General features: G+C 43.2%; 1 protein-coding gene across 4 annotated transcripts in view; it reads right to left on the reverse strand.

The window, feature by feature from the left end:
- Positions 1 to 8,926, reverse strand: part of qkia (QKI, KH domain containing, RNA binding a) — an 85,101-nt gene extending 76,175 nt beyond the window's left edge. For all 4 annotated transcript variants that reach the window (XM_028565149.1, XM_028565150.1, XM_028565151.1 and 1 more), the window contains exon 1: positions 8,485 to 8,926. In XM_028565149.1, coding sequence (XP_028420950.1) covers positions 8,485 to 8,629 — 145 coding nt within the window. In that variant the 5' untranslated portion in view covers positions 8,630 to 8,926. The remainder of the gene's footprint in view (positions 1 to 8,484) is intronic.
- Positions 8,927 to 18,490: the final 9,564 nt, after the last annotated feature.

Raw genomic sequence — 18,490 nt, forward strand, 5'->3', positions numbered from 1 at the left:
CACACACACACACACACACACACACACACACACACACACACACACACACACACACACACACACACACACACACACACACACACACACACAGTCTTTAAAATATACTTTACAATTTGTAAAGCTTGTTGTTTTCAAAACATTGAGGGAGTTTTCTATGGTTGTTATTTCTAAAAGGTGAATTAAACCGATACCTGGTTCTGAGATCTAATAAAGACTAAAATAAGACCGTCCTTTGTAATCACTAGTACATGCTACTAGCTTAATAAAGGCAAACATCCAAAAATATTAGCAATTGTTTAGAACAATGTTGAAAATATTTATTTTAGGCACAGCTTTGTTCTCCTCAGTGCTGACAAGATAACCCAAGGTGGTAGCACAAAACGCACATTATGCCAATTTCATTCAAAGAGTACTATACTGAGGGAATGGCCAGTATGTATGTATGTATGTATGTATGTATGTATGTATGTATGTATGTATGTATGTATGTATGCTTGCTTTTTATTAAAGGTTAAACTGAGCAATGGCTGTGGACCTCATGTTTGGCACAATATCACGAGAGCAGGAAAGAGCAACAGGAGTACTCCAAATAGTATTACATGGATTCTGACATGCACAGGCTAAATAATGTGTTGAAGCTGTTGAGAGTCAGAGAAGCAGATGAGACTGGTTAAGACTGGCGGTCCCACTGCTTCATATTTGATGGCAGAACGCTACAGAGGAATCTTACCACCTCTTGCCACCTCACTTTCTGTGGCCCTAAAGGAAGGTTATGGCAGCACCGCCTGCTCTTGACAAACCTCACAGAAACAACACGGGCTGCTGGGGGACAGGTAAATTATTCATCTTTGATTTATCGGCCAGTCTGCAACTAGTGAGAAACCAAGGCAAAGGTTGCAAACCACAGGCAGACTGATCCACTGGGGTGTTTAATGGAGGATGGGGCTAGCAAGCCTCTTGGACTAGAGAGTTTGGATGAGGGGGAAATGTTGCAAATCTAAACAGGGTCCAAAATTAACACTTTCCTGTCGCCAAATGCGGGTACATTATAGTTTGGCGGATAAATCTCAGAGGGCTATTCACCTCATGGCGAGTAAATGTTTGTACCAAAATAGTTTTTCAGTCTTCATTTTGGTGAAGGTGCAGCTACTTTCTTGCGTTTCTCTGCACATCGGAGCTTCGCAGGGGCGGGCGGGCCGACACACACACATCCACCCACCCACCCACCCACCCACCCACCCACACACACACACATACACCCACACACTTTTACCTCAGGCTAATTAATTACCTAGTAAGTTGCAGTTTTTGGCAGCCAGCCTTTCAAAAGGCACAATGTAATTAAATGGTAACCAATCATTAACAGTTGACCAACAAGCAGGAAACGAAGTCTCAGGAAACGAAGTCTCAGTTCACCCGTCCGGGAGGCTCTGACACACTCCGTGTCCGCGGACAGCTGTAGGCTTGTACCGGTGTTGATGTTCTGTGCATTGTTGGACACACTTTCCTGAAACCGCTTGAGGGACCGACACACTACTAGCAGGACTTCAACCCCAACCATAAAGTTTAGTTATGTAGACCTAAGTAAAAAAAAAAAAAACTGCAATTTAATATTATTATTTATTAATATTTTGACCGGTAGAAAATATGCTTGTCCGATGGATTTTTTCATCTACCCGCCAAATTGGCCAGTCAGTCAAAAAGTTAATTTCAGACACTGAATATAAACAGTCAGTGAGATAGCAGTGAGTGTGTCACAAAACTTGACAATTTAGGAAAACATTATGGGACTTTGATAGTTTCATACAAGTAAAATGGAGCTTGCTTGGTCCAGCCATGAAGCAAAAACTACGTTACGTTTTTGTGCCTTACGGTGGATGGTATTCACATTAAGCTAAGCTAAAACACAATACAAGTGTGTGGGGAAAACAAACACCAGGCTGGAGGTTAAGTGTTCGGACTGTGCTCCCGGTAAAATTCCTGAGCTGGCTGCCAACACTCGCTTGCCATTCCTCCTCTGGAAGGAGAGAGAAAATGAATGCAGAGGGGTGGGTGAGTCAGAGAGGAACAGAGTGAGCATTCAGTTCATTTTTCTATGATAAAAATGGGGAAGGAACAGTGACAAATGTTGCTGGTATGATTCCTGAAAAACCTAATTGATAGACACTATGTCTATTGTGGCAGTTCAGAGGCTTAAAAACGAAGGCACAAAGAGAAAGCATAAGGCAATAAGGGGGAGTACTGTGGGTTAGGGGGTGGGAGAGCCATTTAAAACACTAAGAATGTAGTAGGGTGGGGCCCATACTTCTCATTGCTGAGAAATATTGTGTGTGCTGCGTATCCACACAAATGTGTGGAGGAGGGACAGGAGCTATGATTCATGATCTAATCTAAATTAATCAAAAGAAAGGTGAGAGGACACAAGAAGAGCAAGCTTCTCTTATCACCAGTCAAAAAACAGCCCCACACCCCTCCTTCTCCCTCACCCCTCCTTCTCCATGTCTGTCTGAAGGAAAAACAAACCACTGACTGGCCTTCACCATAGTCCATTCCTGTCTGAAATGGGCGTTACTTCCCGTAGATGTTTTTGCACAAGAAACAAATGGTAAAAAGCTGACATAACCTGGGTCAAGGGCAATGGGAGGAGCCATGGCTTCAGAAAAAGGCATAAACAACCCAAAGTAATGAAGAGGTCTGTGTCAGAAAGCTGTTGTGACATAATTCTTACAACATCCCCTAATCTTCCTCTTTAACACTAACACTAACACCTCTGACAGAAACCACACATTGAAATTCCTTCAACGAAATTCACTGTGCATCTAGTTACCTTATTCACTATTCATTTTAATGTGATTGCTCCGCTTTAAGGCTTGAGGAATAAAAAAAAGAAAGAGATAAACTGCCTCTAGCAATGTGTTGTCTAACAGCCGGGAGTAATAGAAAGGAAGACACTTAGTTTTGGCGACAGCGAGCCAGATAGTCAGCCAGGCAGTCAGGGTAGGGTACGGAGACAGGAGGCCAGGCAGAGGCAGCAGTGATAAGGAGGCCCCAGCACTCACAGGATTGAGGCCTGAGATAAGAGCCCAGAGCTGTCGTTGGATGACTTTATCATACAGCACCCGCTGGGGGGTGGCATTGCTGGGGCTGGAGTGGGGCCAAGGGAGCAAGATAGGTCTGGGGTTGCTAGAACAGGGACTGAAGCTCACACAGGCACTGCGGTGGGGCTTCTGGTTAGGAGGGCTGCTAGGCAGAGGCACGTCAGAAGAAAGAGGCAATGAAACGCTGGGTCCTGCCGCAACCCCTACACCTCACCCTGTCAGACTTATGCCACCACCTAATTTATTACCAGGGAGGAGAGACTGAGAAAGAGGGACCACATTGAGTGCAAGAGGGAGGCAGACAGCACAAAGCCTCCAATTCTGCTTTCTCATTGGTGGCGACGGCTCAGTAAACCAGCTCACAGAACAGCTCTCGGTTAATTAAATTCCAGCTTATAAGTGGTGCTTTGGGAGAGAATATGGGGAGAAGAAAAGGGGTAAGGGTGGGGTGATATGACAAGTTTCTGCTTGAAACAACATTCCTGGCCTAAGACCCCCATTTCTCTCTTTGTCTGCTCTCTCACGTCTCTAATCTGTATCTTATTTTGCAAGCGGTACTCAGTCTTGTTAGCTGCTAAATTGATTGCATGTCAGGAGTTAGTGGAGGTCTAGCCCTGTGCAGTGAAATGCCAAGGGTCAGCCTAGAGTGGGAGAAAACAGTGCTGCTGCAACAGACAGACACAGAAAAAAGGGAGAGAACAATATAGACCGATTGACATAAATATGGGACATCAAGGAGAAAACCCAACACAGACTCCTAATATTCTCCCATTTATCAAAATCTTCTCTCTATACAGCTGTTCCCAAAGGACCAATTCCCTACACAGGCACCACAGTGGACAGCAGACAGTTTGTCCTCCAAATGCTGACAGCTCTCCTGGGAAGGTCCTGTTAAATCACGGCACACCGAGACAAACAAGAAGACACAAAACTAAATGCAAAGGGGGGGGCTGTAGCTGTGAAAAAATGGTACAATGCACCATGTTGCCACACAGCCTGCAATGGAACAACGGACCATTTAATCCATTACACAAACAAAGCTAAAAAAAAAATGAGCCTATAAGAAAAAGGTAAGAATATATATAAATATTTGATTATTCAACTATTCTGTTCCCCATAGAAACACCCGCAACACTTCCCTCCCTTTCTCCTATGGTCTGTTACAACAGCGCCTACACTTCACTTTTAGGCTACATCTCTAGATGTTAAATGGGCTGTATCCTCCTGCTAAGAGAAAATATTGCAGTTTGAAGCAGCTTGTTGGCTGGCAGATCAAAAAGAGAAATAAAAAAAACTCCATAGCAGGTGCCACCTCAGGGAGATGAACAACTGCAACGCAAGGTGATTCCAAAAAAGGGCCTGTCAATCGGCCAGAGTGACCTTGAGCGACTACACACATATTGGGAATGTAACAGGGGCGCCCATGCAGTCACGCCACTGAAGCAGGGTGGGAGCAGTCGTCACACACAAGGGTGGTGTCAGCTTTCTTCAGCCATGGAAACAGCTGTGTAGACATTCACAAAACGAAGGGTGGGCGAGGGAGACATAAGCAGCTGTTGGAATATACTCTTGAGAGATGGACAATTTGGGAAAGAGGTTGAAGCATTCAACTGTAGCTAGATTGTTTGTTTTTTTTGCACCTATTAGGAACACTAAAATCTGACAATAGGAAGGCATTTAAGATGTTCAATCACATTTGAGCCTATTAAACCTATGAAACACTACTTACTCAAATGAGTAGTGCGGGCATTGTAATCTTATCGCAACAAAAAAAAAAAAAAAAAAATTCTCCCTCAGGAGACAAGACGTCTTGATGCCTTGTTGACAGATTAGGACACTGACTGGTTAGGTTTCTACCTCTGCTTGAGAATAAATAGCTTTTTCATGTTGCAACCCAGAACTGACTGAGAAGTCTCCTGCAACACACTGATGAGGTAAACGACACACACACACCAAACAAAATAACTTTTCAGATCAAACGTAATTCACACCACAATACCACAAGTTCAAGATTCCCTTCTGGAGTCGATCCTGTCTGACTTAGAGTTGCAGCCAAGTGTGAGGTTTATTTTTACTGTTGGCAAAACCACGGTCGCAAAACATGCTTCATTTATCATCACAAAAAATGTTATCGCTATCAACCTCAAACTACCATTTAAAAAAAAAAAAAAAAAAAAAATGTAAATTGGAATTGCTGCAATCCGTCAGCATAGGCCACATGGTGCAACACAAAAGGGAAGGGATATTAGTTTGAGCACTTTTTTCTTCTTTTTTTTTTAGACACAAAAATTGCACAGGCTGGATTGTGCTTTTGGTTTTACCCTGGGTGGGGTCAGTTTTCACCAGTATGGGACAGGGAGTGGGAGGAGGCTGGCCCCAAATATCGCATCAGAGCTTCAGCCCCGTTCAAAGGGGAAAGCAAACAAAACCGCCCCTAACAGGAACCAGACAGTCCTCTGCATTGAGGTGGACACACACACACACACACACACACACACACACACACACACACACTTTATTGGCAGCAGAGTACAGTTTGGGCTGGTGCTGTGGAAACCTCAGACTTGTGGGGTTTTACAGGAGTGAGACTGAAGCTGGAGAGTCGCAAGATTCCCAGCCCTGATTTCTCAAACACCAGTGGATGGAACGGTTATCTGCCGAACACTGCACAGATGCGTCTAATCCAGCATTACAGGATTGAAGTCTAAACCCCTCACAAACCACTTCCTCTAAAGCATTACAATCATATGGCCCAAGACATCAAACTACATGTTGAAAAAGCTTTTTTATTTTAAGAAAGAATGACAAGTGAATCAGTTCCACCATTTTATTTTCGACATCAGCTAAATGACCTTTACTTTATAAATCTCAGATCCCCACTGGTCAAAATGAGTACCGCAGTATTTACAGCGTGTCTATACATGTTAAATGTCTTACAAGCAGTTACTGCTTACGCTACATTAAGCACAAATCATCTCTACAGGGTATAATGTATTTCCTACTCTGCTCTTTAGTCCGACAGTTAGCGCACAGCTTTGGTGGTTTATATTAGCAGGTGACACAGATAAAACGCAAAGAAAGGTGATCATATGCCTAGTACACCTAGTCATTTGGCTTTGAAAACTGAATTTTTTGTTAGTTAGCGAAACAAAAAGTAAAGTTCAGTAAGAAAAATAATAATAAAATATATTATTATTTTTGTCACTGCTGACCGCACCGAAGCTAAAACACGGTTTCTTGTTTGCAGTGGGTAAGCTCACACAGCATGCCAACAGCACTACGGCTTAGTTGTTAAAAGTAAATGAGAGGTACAAAAGCATGATCCCTTTTCTTTACTGTTCAGACAATTTTTTATTTATTTTTTTTTTTTACTATGGGGGCTGGGACATGGTAAAGGGGAGCAGGGATTAAAAAGAAAACAAGTGTGCTTCCTGACTCTCCCCTCAATGAAAACATTAACACACCAATCATTTGAGTCCAATAAAGAAAGTGGCTCTGTCAGAATTTTAAAAAATCTCCATAATGCTCTTTTGTAGGGCATTTATTGGGCGTGGAGAGTAATCAAAGTTTGCTCTCAATGACAAAATATGGTTGCAAAAATGTGGGAGAAATTTTAGCATCACATCCCAAGAAATCTGTCTCTCTTGTTTTTTTCTGCAGGCTTGAAACTCAACCTGAAACTGAAGTGCCACTTTTTCCAGATGAAAAGCACTATAATATTTCTAGAAACACTCATACGTGTCTGTGGCATATTAGAGGGACAATGTTCTCTCTTTTGCATTAAATGAACATTAAGATTTAAGCTTAATTTGAGTAGGGCTATTTCATGTAGTATTACATTTATTTTTGCATTGTTGTAGTAGTGAGAAAGGGAGGACAGTCCACTCGATGCCTTTAAGGGTTTTGTTTATTACCCATCAAGGAAGCAAAACAAATCTTTGCAGACCGGTTTAACAACTACATACTAGAGCCTACTCATCCAGACATGCAACCGAAACTATGAGGTATGCATTGCTGCTCTATCCTATCTTGTCTATGAAGAAATCACTCGTTTATCTCGCAAATTAGTCTGAATGCCTATGTTATTTATCAAAGTGTCATGTTGTCCAGTCTGACACTACACACAGCACGGGGACAGTCTGCTAGGGGGCTGTGGCGCTCTCTAGTGTCCCCAGCTCAGTTACATAAAGCATAGGTCCAACCTTCCGCTTAGACCAGCTTATGGTATTGATACTATAAACACCGAACGACGAATAAGCCTCGTCTATCAGCGCCGCTGCATGTGACAAAGCGTAGAAAATACACGTAGACAGACGAATCCCGTCTGGACGGCGCTGCCAACAAAAGGCGACGCAATTTTGGTAGGGCACGCTTGACTGGCAAAAAAAAAATAAAACACGACTACTGCTGCAGCAAGGGAAGGAAATATAATCGAGAGCGTATACCCTCGCTTTAAGACAAATGTAGTAGCCAAGTGAATTTAGCTAAACAAAACTGTGCCCCTTCATAATGAAAAAGTTAGACCGTTGAAATAATCTTCGTGCACTCCCCCTCCCAGAAACAACTCAATGGCCATTGTTTGGGCAGCAAGCAGACACATTCCTCCGTGCTTTTAAATTCGGCCGCTGGGCAACTAACAGACCCCTCTAAGCAAAAATAAAGAAAGCAAAAGACAACTTGTGTAACGCTTCTTGAAATGTGTCAGAATCGCTGTAATGTTCGGTTAAGTCTTTATTTAAAAGACGTAACGTTAGCTAAGTTGACGCTACCGTCATGGTTTCTGAAGAGTTCAATGGAATGCAGACGCCCAGGCTCGCTAGCTTGCAATGTGGCTAACCCAAGCTAAATTGCTGTGGAACATGTGGAATCAGGCCCCGTCTTAATTAATTGGGGTAACGTTAACGTTGCACACTTGATAAACATAGAGAAAGGTTCACAATCTCTATGTGGTCAGTTTTTGTTAATACATTGACAGCGATAGGTAACGTTAGTTCTGATTTTTTTTAAGTGCGTGGGAGAAAGTTTTCGTCTTGTCGCCACAAAGTCAAGAGTGCCGAAGCAAAACTCCGTGGAAGCCTAAGGTAGCAACACAACTCTCAAATCCACATCGGACTGTGGTCTATGGTAAGACAGTCACACTGGATACTAACGATACTGGAGTCCCCGTTTAGGATGTGAGGTATTACTCGGGGGAAGTTGTAGCCAAGTGTTATTGTGCCTGCCACGGTCAGCAATATCGGTGTACCCCGTTGCCAGTGTGCGTACGGGTCTCGCTAACGTTATGCAGCAGGGACGCCAAGCGAAGCCGTGCCGACACCGGACTGCGCCGTGGTCACGCTTCCCCTACTCCCCTGCGTCTCTAACATCGCTCCAGACGGGCACTTACCTTCATCAAGAAGCCTCTCCAGGTGTGTGAAGATACCGCAGAGATTTGGCAAACTGGTCATGAGCTTCTTCTCGTTTAATAGTTGCATCAAATAGTCGGGACTCGGCCTCGGTCGCTCCTTCACTTCGACCTCTCCGACCATCATCTTTGCGGCGAGAGCGAAGAACAAACCACAGTGAAACAGAATCCTCTTTTAGGAAAAGGAAGAAAAAAAACGAAAAAGAAAAAAAAAAAACTTGCGACTCCAATCCTTCCCTCCTCCTTGTGATGAGAAGACTCTCTAACCCCCCTAAAAAATCAGGTTTGGTTTGTTCTTGTTGTTTGAGTGGAACGGGGGCAAAAAAGAAACCGTTATCTTCCTTCCAGAGACTCGTGCGCCGTACTCTCCTCTCTACGCCGTGTGCGCTCGGGGACGTTCGATTCCACCACTGTAGGCGCGAGAGCTGCTCCACCGGAAAGGCTCCGTCCTCCTCAACGACTATTGGCCAGCGGGGTTTTCAGGGGACTAATGAGAGAACCAATGATCGCGCAGATCCGTGCCAGGGGGGCGGGGCGGGGTGGTTGGTGGAAAGAGCAGTGCGCAGGAATGCACAAAATGCCCCTGAAGTGTTGTCACACATTGACTATCACACATTTATTTATTTCTCATTTCCTCACAAATTTTTATCAGTTAAAAAATGTCAGACTCAATCATCTTTCTATGCCTTGATAGTATGGCACTGTAATCAGCGTTCTCATAACTTTAACACCAAAAGCAGGCCTGTAAACCAGCTGAGGTTTTATTTTCTATCTTTCTTTGTTTTAGATAGCAAAGTCAATGTTTTATAAATTAGGGGTCTTCTTTCTCTTATATTTATTTATTTGAAATTATCAACACTAACAGGCCGCTTTCTCTTTGTAGCTCAGCTCTTTTGTTTATTTCTTTTTCAAAAAAAATAAATAATCAGCTCCTCCAACACATAACCTTTTTGCCAGTTCCAACTGGTTTTATGTTGCTTCCCTTTTCCCCTCTATGTTACACAAGATCATCAGCACGTTCTTTCATGCCAAGTGTGAAAACAACATTCCAGTGACTACGTGAAAGCACTGCAGCCTGATTTTTCAAATTTTACAAGGTCTAGTTTAATTATATGGTTTAGCAACAACGTGTATGGGTCTACTAATCTGGTATGGACTAGTGATCTGGTTGGAATGGCCATACGTGGGTTGTGTGTGTGTGTGTGTGTGTGTGTGTGTGTGTGTGTGTGTGTGTGTGTGTGTGTGTGTGTGTGTGTGTGTGTGTGAGAGAGAGAGAGAGAGAGAGACAGAGGTAGTACTTGCCAAGACCAACCTATGAATCAGGCCGATTGTGGAATTCATATGTATGCTTCACTTTAGGTTGCCGGAATATGAAAAAAATCATCAACCTGTGCAGTCCGTTTTCTAAAAGATACCTTTGGTTACTCAAGACTTGTACGTCTTGTTATCTGTCTTGGGACCGATTGATCAACATTCCAGTAATCAATAGGGCCTTTTCATTGTCCTGTCCTTGGGAGGACCTCTCTCCATATCCTCCGAAGATTAACATCCCTGATCAATGGAACGCACACAAACCAGCTACCTCCGGTTTCTCACATCCTGCTTAGTTGGAAAATAAACCACAACTGGTCCGTTTTGATTTTAACAGCTGTTAGCTGAGAGGGGCCCGGCTAAATCTGAGCCCTGATCTTGGCCTTCATTCAATTTGTCCACTTATTGCTCACCCACTCATGTCTTTGTAAAAGTAGTCCCCATGCTGGGTGAATGAATGCTCAAACAGCTGCACTATGACCTTCTGGTTGCAGTTTGTTTGCCACTGTGTTGGTATAGAGAATAGTACATTAAGTATAAGCGCCTAGTATTAGTGCAGCCTGTCCAATAAACTGATCAAAGAAAACTAGATTGGGTGATGTCTTAATTAGACTGAAATTGTGTCCCACTATCATTAACCTAAGATACATATGCCACACACACTTAGGCCTACAACATATACACACGTGTGCTTACACACACAAAAACACACATGTATCCCCACAAAAATATTTGCCATCAGTCCTCTGGGCCCAGATAACAGCATTTGGCAGTGCAGCAGACAACATGTGCCTCCACATTAAAGCAGAAAGACAGATACAGTTACCTTAACAACCTGGATCCTGCTCTTTTTCTACAGTATTACTGTAATTATTGTTGAACTTCAGTTGAGTCTCAGAGAAACACATGGCTCACAGAAATTATCATTTCTTAAATGTCTATTTCAAGTTGGCATCAAAATAAAAATGATGTTCATTGGTTGGATTTAACAGCTTAACACCTGAAGCGCCCCACTACCATATTGTATTTTGGGGCATCTGGTATTTACCATTTGTCACAATTTCAACAAAGTGACCACAGGCAAACATAGTTAGCAAGGTTTTTGCATAAAGGCTTGTCATTTGCACCTCCACCAATTACACAGGCCATGTAATATTAGGTGTTAAGTCCTTATTAAGTCCTGTCATCCAAATGGTCTGCATCATCAATGTGCCATCTTAAAGCTAGAATGATAAAACATCCCTTGAAATCAAACCCTGATAAGTGATTTTGGTGGATAAAAGTGTGTAGATAGGCAGAGGGAATGAGAAACTAAATTTTTTATGTGACTTGGAGATAGCTAAATTGTTCATGGTGTTGACTTTATGTTTCTCTTTTTTTCCTCCCTTATTCTTTGAATATAAGCGTTGGAAAGAGTCACAGACTTCTTGCATCAAAAAGAATCTGGCATTTATTCTGAGCTTTGAAAATGGGGATAGTTCTTATCTCAACGGTGTGCATGGTAATTTGCATCTTGCCTAGTGCTCATTCTTTAGAGTTGGGTCACATATGGCTTCTGTGTGTGTGTGTGTGTGTGTGTGTGTGTGTGTGTGTGTGTGTGTGTGTGTGTGTGTGTGTGTGTGTGTGTGTGTGTGTGTGTGAAATAGAAACGCAGAGTTAGAGATAGAGAGAGGAACAGCGTTAGACAGGCAGAGCATACTTATATTTTGTGTGTTTGTGTGTGTGTGAGCCCGTGTATGCTTGTGTCTTCTGACAGCCCGAGAGTAAACAGCAACGATATTAATCCCCCTTTTGCTCCCCATGCCCTTGTGTTTTCGTCATTTTTAATAACACGGTTTCTATTCAACAATTAATCCAATTAACAAGGATCCAGATAATTAATGAACATGCGTTTAGCCCCTTTTGAAGAGTGGCTGTTAGCTCATTCACAATGAGCTTGGAGAGCGCCCTGGGTTTTCAACTGAAAGTAAGCTGATGGAGACAATAGGGGCCTTGGTAGGGCCTCAGGGGCCACAGCCGGAGGAAAGTGAGTGGGAGCTGGTGACTCTGTCGAGGCAGGGCTGTCTGCGATAATGTCTGTAGCTCTGGAGGAGGCAAACAGAGGCCCAAAGGCTCTGATAACACGCATACCGTACATACAAACAAGAACAACATTTTTTCCTTTTGGCTTACTAGTTTGGGGACTTTGGGGGGAAGAGTGCTGGCAGAATCTGGGTCATTTACATTTTTAGGAAGGTGTGAGCAAAGCGCAACAGAAATAAATGTCCTTCTAGCAACGACAGCATACACAGAGCATATACAGAGAAATACATAATGTAGCTTTAATTCATTTGATCTTGTATCATAAGCATGACATGACAAATGGCCTTGCGTTCATGCACTGTTGCAGTCATACTTGTTTGTTATTGTCAGTGACTGAACATTATTTATTTGTCTTGAAATCGCCCAAAGTAAGAGCTGTAGACAGTGAGGATGAAGAGGAAGGATATGTTAGTGAAAGCAATGGTGGGACATGCTGGGATGATAGGAAATCAACCACTTTCCCTCTTTGTGAGCGCTCATTTTTTATATATCATTATAATGATCACACATTAAAGTTGTTGCCATTTAACTGTATTTATTCTGACGACATTGCTATCATAAAATTCAACGATCAAAGTCCCAGCGCAGCGGCGCAGGAATTACGGTTTACGGTGGCTAACAAGTAGCATTTATGAGATCAAATCACTGTTTTATGCGCGTTCAGTTGTCTGACAACACTGAACTAACTAAATTGTGACTTTGGTTGCAGTAAAACACATCATAGGTGATTATGGAGAGCAGGAAGTTATCGAAGTGAGGCTGTGTCTGCCCCATCTCTTACCAAATGCCGTTGTTAGGCATAATTGTGTTGTTTGCCAACCAAAATGGAAGAAACTACCTTAAAATGATTCAGATGTAGCCGGCCTAGTGTGGATGTAATCGATTGTCTCGATGTGGGTAGAAGTGGTTCTTCGTGAACAAAAAAAAACAAACATGTTGCAGTGAGTGAGTGACCGGTCTGGTGGGGGGGTTGCAAGATGCATTTTCAACTTAAGCTGGCATAGTTTGGGCTATGTCAGTTTTTTCCCACAGATATCTGTTTTTGGTTTGTTATTTGTGATTGTAGAATTATTTGGATACTAAGTGGATCAGAAAAGATGTGTGCACGCCATACAGGCAGTAAGTTCAGCAAACGTGAGGAGACAAGCTTGTTTTTTTTTTTTTATCCCTCACAAATTAGACCACGCATGATGAAAGAGTGTATATTATTCATACACTACAGGAAGAAGTGTCACCTGGAGGAGTGCTATAATGTGGAGCGGCATGAGGAAAAATCTATCACAATTCAATCTGAAGCTGCAAAATTCCTGCGTTTTGAATAACCCACTCTACTCTTGCCGCCACAGCTATTCACCATTCTCTATTTTATTAAAGGTCACCTTGGGTGTTGTAGTCTAGATGCTCCATTGGTTTGGCAATCTGGTGATGGAAATGCCTGTTGGCCTGCCTGTTGGTGCCCAGACAGGGGGAGAGGGATAGGAGGAGGGGGGTGACAGCTGAAACCACTTGTGGTAGAAGGCTCTAATGGGAAAACATCACCTCCTAAGTCCCACCTCAAACCTGCTAATCATCAATCAACAGGAGGAAATGGGACACAAAAATCTCACTTTACCATTTTACAGTAGGGGTACTTAAACAGGCTGAGGGTAAACAATTTTCACCCACTCCTGCTTTCCCATTCTGTCCCTAGTGGAGAACACACTGGTGTCAATATGGCTTAAAGAAGTCCAGCCGATGCTACATCTGTCCTGGCCAATTGTTAACAGTGTGGATCCATTCCTGCTCTGACTGAAGATGCCTGTATTTGTTTACTTGCTCGTTCGCCAGTTTGTGCATGCCTGCCAGCCCGTAGCAGGGAAAGAAATGAGTGTTTGTGAGCGATAAGACCTGTAGGAGAGAAGGAAGAGGAAGAAGAACAGAGGAAATGGGTGAAGGAGAGTGACGGAGAGAGGGGGGCAATCCTCACTGATCACATCTGTTCAGAGAAGGATTGATCCTGTGGTGTGGTCTACTCTGGGGTCTAAACACACACATAAGCACAGATAAGAAAATCGCTCACAACTCTAAACAGTAAACCAGGATGTGAGATTTTAGCAGACTTTGTTAATATTCAAGGGGAGCTTTACAGAGGACTTCACAAGGAAAACAGAATACGAGATCCTCTTTGTTTTGTAAATGTGTAAAGTGTTTACATTATTCCTGCACTCTTGAATTAAGCCTGTGAATCAGACACCTGGCATATGGAGAGGCAAATAGATAAATCTCCATTGTGCTGTCCTGTCCCGCACATGCTCAGTAGCTGCCGGGATGAGCGTGGACTCCGCCGGGCAGACGTGAACAAGACAAATCATTCCCAGGGGGGCTTTTATTTCTGTTGCATGGCACAATCCCTCTCATTGCTGGTCCTAACAATCTGCCTTTGGAGACTGAAACACTGGAATAAGAGAGACAGCTCGGCAGAAGAAGGGACAAGAGGAAAAGGAGGAAGGAAGTGATAAAGGGGAAGACAGATGAATCCTTCCTGAATGCTTAATAAATCCTCCACTGTATGAGGGGTTACGTTACAACATGCGGCACACAACCCAACTCTGATCATATTAAGTGTGACCACATTGATGAATTATTTGATTTTCAACACGGGGACACGTTGTACATTCAGCTTGTTTGTTCAGATAAGGGAGCGTGATGATATCGTTAAGTGCCAGTTGTCGCCTCAATTCTCTTCTGTTTTTCACTTGTGAGGGAAAAACAGATAACCAAGTGGTGGAGTCTGCAGCCCCCCCTCACCTCCTCCTCTTCTTTGGTCTCTTATTCCTTTCTCTGCAGCTGACTGCTCCTAAATCTCAGGTCTGGCCAGAGCTAGACAGCTCTCTCTACCAGGTGACACAACATCCCACTTCCCTCCATCCATCCATCTGGACGCGGCCCACAGTCTCTCCTTCCCTTCGTTTCTCTCTGTGCTGGATTCATCTTGGACTCCCGGTCTGTCTTGGGTGCAATGTATCTCCCTGTCTTCCTCTTTATTCAACATGTCTCTCAAACTCTCTCAAACACACACACACAAACACACATCACAAACATGTTCACGCTGCCTTTCCTCTTCTGTAATTGTCTTTTTCTTCCTTCCTCAGTCTTAGCCTTTTCTGTACTTTTGCCAATCTCCTTTTTCCCCTCCGTCAACAGAACGCTATCAGCGTGTTTGTGTAGCTTTTGTTGCGCAGCTCACTGCATTACAAAAGCCTTTGTTGGCCTGCCACCACTGTGATGTGGTGAGACAGAGATGCACAAGGACAAACTTGAGCTCCGTGGTGCCAGCTTTCAGAAAGTCAATGTTCATTCTGAGATAACAGCTCAACCTGAAGGCTGGAGTAGCCTGTGTGGTGCGAGCCAGACACACATGTAAACACTTGTCTGCATAGTCGACTGTGTTGATCTGTGAGGCTGCATGAATTGTGTGTATATCGTCCTGTGTCGGTGCAATGCTTAGTGTTTCCATCAGTAAAATGGCTTGCATGTGTTCCTCAGTGGGAGTTATTGCTGGCTGCAGGGCAGTGGCAGCTGCTCTGAGGGGCTGAGCTAGCTCGGCTAATAATAACCCCGGAGCTGAGTGAGTGCACACGGGCCCCACATTGTCAAGGGTTGACCCCCGGAGTCCAGTTGCAGTGGAGAGTGAGGATTATGCCAGGTCCTGGTTTAGAGAACGCTCTTTCACCCTTTTAAGGACGAAGGCCGGTGTGCAGGTGTGCTACACACTCCGTGGTTAATGTTGGGGTCGTAACACCTTGAAACTCCACTTTGGAAGCATATGCACAATCCAGTTAGCTGTATGGGTTACACTACCAACAATTTGGAATACACTCACATAGGAAACATGATCAGCAAGTTCTTTACCTTAAATTCTGAGCTGAGGCATGTTTAGCAAAGCCAGAATTGATTTACTGTAATCTCTTCAGCACCTATCTGGGTTGAGGAGAAATTAACAAAAGGCAAAGTTACAAAGATGTTGAGGGCTGAATAACATGTTAGATCAATACCATCACCCACTCTTGCCATCATACAGATCTTTTACAATAGACAAGGACTTAAAATTTTTTATACGATATCCATTTGGAAGTAGAGCATGATAACCTGTGCTCTATGACTGGAGGAAATACTGTGAATGGGAAGCAATTTATTTCCTTGTGTATGCTGGGGCACCCGCAGATTCAAAATGATCAATTGCTCATTATGACTAAGGGGAAAGGGCTAGAATATGATGATCCGGAACATTTCTGCTCTATGTTACATTTGTTTTTGAGGCCTTTATTCATGTCCGAAAACTGAGTGAGATAAGGAAGAAATTCAAGCAATGTCATGCTTGCTCTTTCAGGCCTGTATGTCTAGAGCAGTCATGCGTTGATGCCTTTGATTGGCCAAATAACTTCATTGGCTGCCTCCATTCCTGTTCATTTCACAGTTCACTCTATTACTTGCATGAGCAATTACAGCTTGGTGTTGTTTTGTATTGTTTGCCATTAGTGTGTGTGTGTGTGTGTGTGTGTGTGTGTGTGTGTGTGTGTGTCTGTGTGCTTAGGCCATGTGCAGGTCTTGATTGGAGACCATATTCGCTGATGTTCCTTTTCAGACTGTTACCTTTCTTAATGAGCTTTGGTGGGTTCCTGAGGAGGTCGAAACGGACACCATTTAGCAATTAATGCCCATTAGTGCCTGTGATGTGACCTAATTGAGCCAAAGCAATCAGACTGCCTGGCCCTTTAAGTGCGAAGAAGTGAAGTGAACTCTAGGCAATTTCTGTATATTATGCCTTGTATGACATTGTACGATAGCTTGAAGCAAAAGACTATGATGAACAGATGGAGAGCTGCACATGCAATTTCTGACGAGTTCTAAAAAACTCGTATCTAAAGCACTCAATGAAAAAAAGCTTAACAAAAATGTTCACCATGTATCACCTTGTCCTTTTTTTCTAGTCGTCCTCTCTACCTCTGAGCTCTTCATCCTTTGCTGGTCAGCTGCTAGCCTGTTGCTCAGTCAAATTGGACAGGTGAAGCAGGACAGTGGGGCGTCACTGATACAGTTCGACAGAACCGTAGGCTGTTCAGAGTTCGATCAGCTCATCAAGCAAGACCAGAGGTGAAATTGTACCCCTCTTTAAAAGTACTGTAGTTCATGTGCCTGCACCGTTGCTATATTTGTTTTATTATGCAGATGCAGTTATTAAGGTGAATTATATGTTTTGTGTTGAAAGGGGACCGCGCTGCACTCCTTTCCTTTTCAATGCACAGATCAGGCAGCAGGCAGTGAGCAGCACGGCTGGGTTCAGCAGCGTGGAACAGCTATTCAGTAACATTCTTTTCAAGATGTGCTGAGGTTGAAATATGAGCATTATGAACCTGTCTTCTGGTTGAGAATAAATTCCTTCGCAGGCCTGTAAAGTTGCTTTTGCTGGAGACATGACTTACAATAAGAGACGGTGCAAGTGTCCTGAGTGTCAGAAATCAATTACCCTATGTTTCCCCTGTGAGTCACAGGGGTGTATGTGTATATGTGCAAGTGTGTGTTTGTGTGTTGGAAATTCGGTTTCTAAAGCTTTCATGGTGGCTTGGAAGATGTTTCCACTGTGACTTTAACGCAGTAGAGAGGATAGTGGGAGAGGGAGTGGGAAATCTGCACAGTGAGAGAACACAAAGTTGGTGAAAGATGCCTACGGAGTTACAGGCTGGTCTGGATAAACAAACAAAAAAACATGTATGCTGTCATGCAGAAACAGTCACAAATAAACCCACATGCAAACCAAGTGTTCACCAGGATCACTGGGGGGTATTTGAGTTCAAAGGATGGTAACCAAACGTGTTTGTGTATGAGTGTGTGTTATCTGGAGGAATGCTGTCGGTCGTCATTTCTATGCGTCTTCCCCCTGCATGTTTAGACAGGCTCCGTCTCCAGCTGAGTTTGTGACAGAATGGGTACAGTCAGGTACAGCACAATAGAAGCAGTTGTAGAACAGGACAAAAAAACAGTGCACATGTAAAACATGACTTCATGGACTGAGACAGGAAAGACAGGACTGCATCACTGGAATCTCACCAAACTCCTTTTCTGTACCTCTCAAGCTGCATTGGCACCTTTTCAATTAAAAGCTTTGCAGTGTAGAGATAATAATAATGGCACAGGAAAATTAACTCCTTAATATTTATATCATAAAATATAATGTAGTATCTAAATGACACTCTGGCAAAGAGGTGTCTTTTGAGTTGCGTTTACACCCTGCAGGCTCGAAAGGTGGCTGTAAAAAGCCCCAAAAAAAAATGTAGCTGACATACATGTAAGCTGGCAACAACTGCTATTCTCTGTTAAAGGAGCAACAAACCTACTTTTTACAATCAACAGTCAAGCATCAAGCAGGGGTGAGTGTTTGATAGTCAAAAGAGAAAAGTTTCCCTTTTAAATCAATGGAATTTTCAATTCTATGTTTTCATACATTTTTCATCTGATGCATATCGCTGTTTGAATTAAAAGTCACTGTGCATCAAGGATTCCTCATCAGATAGCTAAATAAATCACTAAAGCGATGAAAAAATGAACAATACATGGA

This window comes from Perca flavescens, chromosome 20, assembly GCF_004354835.1.
Source record: "Perca flavescens isolate YP-PL-M2 chromosome 20, PFLA_1.0, whole genome shotgun sequence".
Taxonomy (NCBI): Eukaryota; Metazoa; Chordata; class Actinopteri; order Perciformes; family Percidae; genus Perca; species Perca flavescens.